The sequence below is a fragment of the Podarcis raffonei genome, chromosome 12, assembly GCF_027172205.1.
Source record: "Podarcis raffonei isolate rPodRaf1 chromosome 12, rPodRaf1.pri, whole genome shotgun sequence".
NCBI lineage: Eukaryota > Metazoa > Chordata > Lepidosauria > Squamata > Lacertidae > Podarcis > Podarcis raffonei.
In genome coordinates this window covers 24,036,351-24,044,708 of record NC_070613.1, presented here as the reverse complement: position 1 = coordinate 24,044,708, position 8,358 = coordinate 24,036,351, and the positions used below count along the sequence as shown (strand labels likewise).

At 38.1% G+C, this 8,358-nt stretch overlaps 1 protein-coding gene across 1 annotated transcript; it reads left to right on the top strand.

Moving 5' to 3' along the window:
- The first annotated feature begins 1,219 nt into the window (after positions 1 to 1,219).
- On the top strand, positions 1,220 to 8,126 carry SLC39A12 (solute carrier family 39 member 12). The gene is given in 6 exon segments (XM_053359394.1): positions 1,220 to 1,418; positions 3,966 to 4,045; positions 4,047 to 4,159; positions 4,162 to 4,232; positions 5,964 to 6,186; positions 7,450 to 8,126. Coding segments are annotated over 6 exon segments (927 nt in total). The 5' UTR covers position 1,220; the 3' UTR covers positions 7,692 to 8,126.
- The last annotated feature ends 232 nt before the right edge of the window (positions 8,127 to 8,358 follow it).

The window sequence follows — 8,358 nt, the reverse complement described above, 5'->3', positions numbered from 1 at the left end:
ACTGGTATGTATGTACACTTGCAGAGCTCTTATACTAATATGCAACCTTCGTTGAATTTTCCTAGTCCTCCTGGCATTATGCAATGAAAGGGAAACATAAAACCTTTTCATAAACTTATCACAGAAGCCTACCATTATCAAATTGGTTAATGAAGAATGGAGCAATTTACTACAAGGATTTTATTATTATTGTTGTTGGGGATGGGGGAGAGGAATGATCCATTTGAGTCACCCTTTCACTGTGTAATGCTACTGAACCATTCTACCCACAGTCGACTTAGCTTCCTGCTGCTTCCCTGCAGACCCCCACATTGTTCAGAAACAGCTTGTCGCTGCAAATCAGCTTAGCCAAGCATATAAATCCTTCCAAACATATTGCAGCCACTCTAATTGAGGGTTCCCCCCTTTATTGTATAAATTCTGCAGGTTTCAAGTTTAGAGCTGCGAACTGCAAACCAGAATTCAACACCACCAATGCAAACACAGACTACGGGGAGGAAATGTGTTTCCTGACTACCTGTCTCATTCTTTGGATAGCATCTTTGACTTTTATATTTGGACCAAATACTTACTGGAAGACACAAGATTTACCCACCGTGGAAGAATGGCAGATGCAAGTGATTGATTACATGCAGATGGCTGAAATGACTGGCAGAATTCGGGACCAGGGAGAAGAACTGATGGAACAAGACTGGAAAAAGTTTAAGGACTATTTACAAAAATATTGCAAAATGTTTGAGTGTTAACATGATGTGGGAAGTGAAGGTAACAGGGCATGTGGGATTTGGTTAAATGCGAATGAAAAGAAGAATTTCAAAAAGGAGAAGGGGGTTATGAACAGATTAAAATTATGTCTTAGTATATAAGATGAGGAATGGGCTAAGATAACGAAAACTTGGGACATAATAATTGGTAAAACATAATTGTGAGCATGGTATGAAATAAAGGGTTTGAACTTGCTGAATTAGAATAAAGAGGAACACAAAAAAGGGAGATGTGAGGAGGTCAGGACAGAGGGATATGGAATTTTGTAACTGTTTAAAGTGGATTTTTCTTTTTTCTATTTTTCTTTTTTGCTATATATTTTTGTTTTTTGTTTCTTTTGTGGGCTTTAATTAATGGAATGATCTATATGAAATGATGAACTTTTTGTTTTGTAAAACTCTAATAAACATTTATTTAAAATATATATATATATATTTGGACCAAATACTGCAGGAATGCAGCCTGATAAAGAACTGAAGGAAGATGGCAGCATTGCCTCTCACCACAGGTATCTGAAAGTTGATTTAGGTATCATGTCAGTTAACAACTATAGTGAACACCACCAGAACCAAACAGGAGAAATTATCAAGTAAATACTGGAGAGAACTTTATGTCCACAAAGGATTGGGGGGATGCAAGAGAACTGTAATCTGGTCAGTGAGTCAAGTGGTGAATGGAAAATTGTATGGAGTACTTAGTAAGCACAGCATTTTCGTGTAATTCACTTCTCATCTCAGCAAAGAAAGATTGTGTTGCTATTTATATATTTATTCATTTTATATGTTGTTTTCAACAGATGTACTATATTCTTCAGGTACATGTGTACATTTATTTGTTACCATTTAGTTGTTTCTGCTTCAACTGTAACACTTACATAGACACTAGAAAGGGATTCACAAACACTAAAATGGTTCTCTGGAACTTCCTAAGCTATTTTATTTTGCAGAGCTAAATATATAACCAAAATGATCTTAGATCCATTTGCCATTTCCTGCAAGCCTTAAGTTCAAAATGTTGGTAATGTGCCAGTGATTCAGATTAACAGTCTTTTAGAATGTCATTCACATAAATGGTAATTGGATGAATAGGATCTCATCTAGTTGGGCCCTTAGAGTATACTGTCTATTACAAGCATGTCCTATTTGTCTGTCAGATTTTGGAGGGTATAACACCTGTTCTTAGACTTTTTAAAAACCAATGTAGGACAGTGTTTAGAGCAAGGGGGTATTAAATATGTGATCTAAGGAGAGTCCCAAGGGCCAGATACAGAGTTCTGAAGGGCTGCATTTGGTCCCCAGAACCAAGGTTCCCCACTGCTGGTCTAGAGCATTTAGACGTGGTAATGGGTGTGGCCATAGAAGCCAACTCCTAGGGGCCAATGGGTCTTCGATCTCCCAATAAAATATTTGAGAGGCCTGGGGGCCCCCAAAGTTGATGGGTATTGCCATTCAAATAGTGTGCATGCACCGCATCATGTGATTGATTATGTAGGGTGGGGCTTACCCCGCTATTTTATTCAAGTTGGCACCACTGGATGTGGCTGAGGAGCAGGTGGGAAACACAGGTTCAAATTCCAACACAGCTATGAAGTTTACCAGATAGCTTTCAGCAAATTATTCTTCTGCTGCTTAAGCATTAGATATTAACTCCCAAAATGCAACAATAAAGAAAGAACTCATCACACAGTTTTTCTACCTCACTACTGATGCCACTTCCAGAACCCTGCATCATAACCTAACACCATGGCTCCTAAAATGGTAGTAGCCAGGAAGTGGTAGCTGTGGTGAAAAAAGCAGGTACAAGAGTAACTGGGGTGAAGTCTAAGGAGAGGAAAGGAAGGAGGTCAGCACCAGTTTTCAGCCCAACAAACAGAGATAAACTTTAAGAGGTGCTTGAACAAATTGCTTCTGTTTACAGAACCTCTCCAAACTGCTAAATGCATTTTGAGTATGGTATATTCTTCATCAGAGGTAATAACCAATTGTTCCCTTCTGGGAAGGGAGAAAATGAAGAAGCGATGAATCATAATTGCATTTGCACATACTTTGCATGTGGTAAGTCCCTGGTTCCAATTTTATGTGTTTGTTTTTCATTTAAAGATCAAGGAGAAGGCGGTGTGAGAAAATGGTACCTGAGTCCGTGAAGAGCTACTTTCAGCCAGAGTGGGCAATACTGAGTTAGAAGGACTTGATGAAAGGCAACTTCTTTTAGAGAGTTTTTCTTTTTAGGCACAGCAAAGGGTTCTGATGAAGAGCAATGGAGGCTGATCCATAAGGGCAAATGGATAGGATTGCCATATTTCAAAAAGTAAAAATCAGGACACCTAAAAAGATGTTGACATGTCTAAGAAATTCCTCCCCAGAAATTAATTTCACCTTTGAAATCCCCATAATGTCTGGAAAAATCTGGACATATGCGCTGTGGGTAAAAGCCTCAGCGCCTAGGGCTTACCAATCGAAAGGTCGGCGGTCCAAATCCCCGCGGCGGGGTGCGCTCCCGCTGCTCGGTCCCAGCGCCTGCCAACCTAGCAGTTCGAAAGCACCCCCGGGTGCAAGTAGATAAATAGGGACCGCTCTGGCGGGAAGGTAAACGGCGTTTCCGTGTGCTGCGCTGGCTCGCCAGATGCAGCTTTGTCACGCTGGCCACGTGAACCGGAAGTGTCTTCGGACAGCGCTGGCCCCCGGCCTATAGAGTGAGATGGGCGCACAACCCTAGAGTCTGTCAAGACTGGCCCGTACGGGCAGGGGTACCTTTACCTTTACCTTTACAATCTGCTCCAGCAATGTAGTTCTGCTCTCAGCCAACCTGCCTTCTTATTTATGATTAGTTGCTGCCATCTTCCTCAGCCTCAGCTTTGCTCCTGTAGAACTCAGCAGGGAGCATGATGGTGACAAAACTAGAATTACTGGTAGTCATTGACTTTGGCTCCACCTACTGTTGGTCTCCTTGCCCTCAGCTCTTATAAGTCCCAATAGACAGCAACCACTGATAAAGAGTGTGCTAACAAATTAGAAAACTTGGAGTCTTTCTTTTGGAGTATACCTCTGTTGGCTCATCCAGACTCGCCTGCTTGTTTTGCAGCCAAACTTGCGGGTAACATTCAAGACCTGAGGCAGTAATGTGTACCCTTTCTAATATTAATTGAGATTTGCTGCTGAGCCATGTTTTAAATTTTATGTGGGTTTTTTTCTTATTCACAGTGCCTTGAACCAGACACTTTGATATTAGTTGCTGGAGGAGATTTAGAAAGCTATTTTAGTGAAGAAGTCTTCCAGAAAATTTCTTCTTTATTATATTACGCATCAAAGAGATATCTGTCCATCAATGTTTAGTCAGAGGAACCAGGATTATAAATTTTACCTAACTAGTATGGTCAACTGAAGAAGCAATGAAGACTTTTCTCTTGGAATGAAACTGAAGATGTAGTGGAAGCAATAAGGAAACATTTAAAAATATCTGAATACCAGGTAAAAGTAAATTGAAGGAATGCACAGGTAAAATGATGAGCAGATTCTTGTACTGTAGCTAGCTGGTACGCACTCATGCCCAAAGTACAATGGCAGCTACAAAGGGCATTACCCTCCCTTTTTTTTAACACCATCACTTTTTATTAATTAAAATCACTAAACACATTTGAGTAGGCAGTGCTGCCCAAACTTCAAGGATATTGTGAAACATGAAATCAACACAAAGCAATAAAGTTCATAGAAAATGTAATTTGCTTATCAGCTTTATCAATGAGCTTTTCAACTGTATGTACTGTAGATGAAAAGCAGAGACAAAAGTGGGCATGAACTGGAAATTTAGAATGCTGGCCAAACCTTGCATTATTTTCCAGAAGAACCGCATCCATTTTATGTCTGTCAGGCTGAGGCAAAATTGCTACAGCAATACAGTGGTACCTCGGGTTAAGTACTTAATTCGTTCCGGAGGTCCTTTTTTAACCTGAAACTGTTCTTAACCTGAAGCACCACTTTAGCTAATGGGGCCTCCTGCTGCCGCCGCACCACTGGAGCACGATTTCTGTTCTTATCCTGAAGCAAAGTTCTTAACCTGAAGTACTATTTCTGGGTTAGCGGAGTCTGTAACCTGAAGCGTATGTAACCTGAAGTGTATGTAACCTGAGGTACCACTGTACTGTAGTTGGAAATGTATTCGAAATATCTTTTCCTGAGGCTAGAGTTCTATGGATCAACCCTCTGCTAGTTAATCTGTTTTATATCTGACTGCTAAAAGGTTTGTGAATTGCTCAGTATCTAAAGTGAGTAAAATAACATTCTTTTATATAATGGAGAACATCCCATTCTCCTTGATTAAACATTCAATTTAAAGGCCAATTTGCAGGTTGCTTTAGACTGCATGTGATCATCACAAAACAAGAAGCAGGATTATTAAACTGGCTGTTAAAATTAATATATGTTGCTGTTGAACAACAGTCACAAGTCTCATTCTCCCCCCAACACAAGAAAAATGTAGTTTCCCCAATGTCTGGGTGCCCACAATGATACTATTTAATGGATGTTGCAGCAGCTAGCAAGCTTTCTCATTGTTGCCATCCTGAAAGGGCAACAGATAGTTGCAACAGTAGAGAGGCCACATTCATTTGTACCTGCAAGAATTCTAAACTCTGTGTTCATCACTACTTCTAACAAATATAGTTTGTACTTTTGCATTGTAGACTGATACTCCCACAGATGACCCATTTATTGCGCATTCATTTTGGTTTTCTTGCACAAAGCTTACATAGAAATTATACTATCTGGTCTTTATTAAGCATTCATCCTGATTTCCTTGAATGGTGTTTATATACCTTTCCACTAATCATTCATTCACCCCACACTTCTAAATGCATTTCCTTGTCATTTTGCTAACAGCAATAAGTCTGGTTTTTGTTTTTTAAAAAAACACAACTGGATTTGTTGTGCTAGGGCAGCACAGCACTTTAATCCATTTTAATTGTTCAACTTGAATGCTTCTTGCAAAATACTCTGTCAGGAGACAACTTTAAGCCCCATCTATGAAAATGCTCTCATGTGTCTTTTGAATATCATTATTTGTAGTACAGTGTGATCAAGTTAATTAAATGTTACCGTATGTTTGTATATTTACTTCTTCTTTTTAACATCCTATGACCATTTTAGTGAATGGTGGTAAAGGAATCTCTTGATAAATAATACATAAAAAATATTCATCCAATTTTCTTCAGTTTTCAGTGTGTACACATAAGTGTTCTGGAAAGGAAAGCTGCTTTTCTGAACATCAGTGGTGCTGATGAAAGCACCATTCCCCAGCGGGGTGCTGCCATTCTGAGGTTGGCCCTGCATGGAATCTGCCTGACTAAAACACGTTTACCTTCACCATAATTCTTTATGCAATGTATTTTCCATTCTTCAAACAGTATTAATGAACTCCATATAACAGGTAGATTTCCAAATATATCTTTGCTTTGATATCTTTGGCTGGGGCTGATGAGAATTGGAGCCTATTATCTGGAGAGCCTCCTCTCTGTACTATAGTTTAACCCTCATAGAATCATACCCTCAAATCAGGTAAACTGTAGTCAGGGTGAAATCAAACTGGCTTATCTATAGGATTAAATTGGCAGGAACAAGACAAAAAACAAGATTTACATGGTTTCTAGGTTGACTAGTAATTCTGAAAGCATCTTTAGAGAGAGCCATTTTTTCTAAACACACTTTATTCTTGTTTCTCTTAATTGCCTCATTAATGACATGAGCATCTTCCTTTGAGAAAGTAATTGCTAAGAGTGATATATTTCATGCTGTTACTAAATTTTATCTTCTGTTTTTCACACTTACATAAAAAACATTATTTGTCACTAGTAACAGATGGTAGCAGTTTTTGCTACTGCTAATTAATTTAAGAAACAAAATTTTCTTCCTTCAGATAAAATGCCATACAATTAGACCATCAATTTTCAAGAAAATAGTTGATAAAATAAAAGCCATTAGAGACCAACTAAGTTTGCATGAAAAGTCAGGTATCTGAAGAAGTGTGCATGCACATGAAAACTTATATCCAGAACAAACTTAGTTGGTCTCTAAGGTGCTACTGGACAATTTTTAAATTTTTATTTATTTATTTTGATACAATACGTTATTTTTCAGGAATAAAAAAGTGATATTCATTTTTAATCCATTCTCCACCTTGTCTCATTTAACAGAACAATGATTGCATATACTATTTTTTAATGTTTTGAATGAGCATCAAGATAACAAAAGTACTGGTTCTATCACCTTTTCTCTACTTGTAAGACGCACATATATTCAAGCATTACATTTGCCTCCAATGGTTTAGTGCATTATCTTACATTAGGCATAGCTAACATATAACCTTCAGATTCACTTGATCCTGTTTTCCCAATTTTACTTTGCCTACTACAAGATGACCTGCTCATTTGTTCAGCCTCTCTGCTTTGCTTTGCTTTGCTTTGCTGTGCTGTGCTTTGTTTCATCTGCCTTACATCACAGTTTTGCCTACTCCTTCCAGCATATATGAGCTCTGACCTATGGTTTGTACCCTGGGTCAGGCAAAAATCCTATTTAATGGAAATGCTGTTGAAATTCATGGAACTTACTTTCACTTTATAAAGTGCTTCTTTGCCCCTTTTTTATTTGACAATTGGATTTCAAAATCTGAGCTTTCAAGTTAATTTAACAACAGAAAATGCAAGAATTATTTTTAGCATTGCTTTCATCTTTTCTTCTATAGAATATGGCTATAGCACTCTTGCAATTTTACTTATGACAATTGGATCTATGTTTGACACAACTCTCATTCTATTTAATTCCTGTCAAGAATGTTACACCCTCATTTTACAGCTATTTGTGGGGTTAGCTGTAGGAATTATTTCTGGAGATGTCCTACTACATCTTATTCCACAGGTAATATTTGTATTTCCTTAAGTTTCAGTTCTTGCACATTAAAACTGCTGATTCCTTCCCCAAATAAAAACATTCTACACATGCACTAAACTTCAGTATTTTATGACTTGTCTAGATGCAAGGCAGAATTTGAGTACTGTACTTTGTAAGTCAGGTAAGAGGGAGACTCAAGAGAGAGGGGGCCCCTGACTTTAAAGATGTTTCAAAATATGCTGGTAGGTTTTTGGTTTTGGGATGTTATTGCTTTATTACATTGTATCACACTTTTGTTTAATATCGTATTTTTATTTCTCAGTTTCATTGTTATGTTGTATTTTTTTGTTTTCTAAACTATTTAGAGATGATTTTAAGTATTAAGCAGTATACAAATATATGAAATAAATGGATGTGAAAAGAACTATACAGAAATGTGGAATAGTCCTACCTCCACCATTAATTGAGCCAGAGTCCTTCCCCATGTGGAGGAACTCTCCACATAAATCAGCATGGGTGGAAAGCCTTTCTCTATGCCATCCAAATAGTTGCATGACAGGGAAGCATTGCTGCTATAGGTGGCAGGAAGTGTAGACATGGTGCGTGAGGCTATCCCATTGTTTCAAAACATGTGAGGGGTACATGTGAGCTTCCCACTTGTTATGCCTCACTTGTTTATATCACACTACCTATATTTATCATTTTTCTTACATAG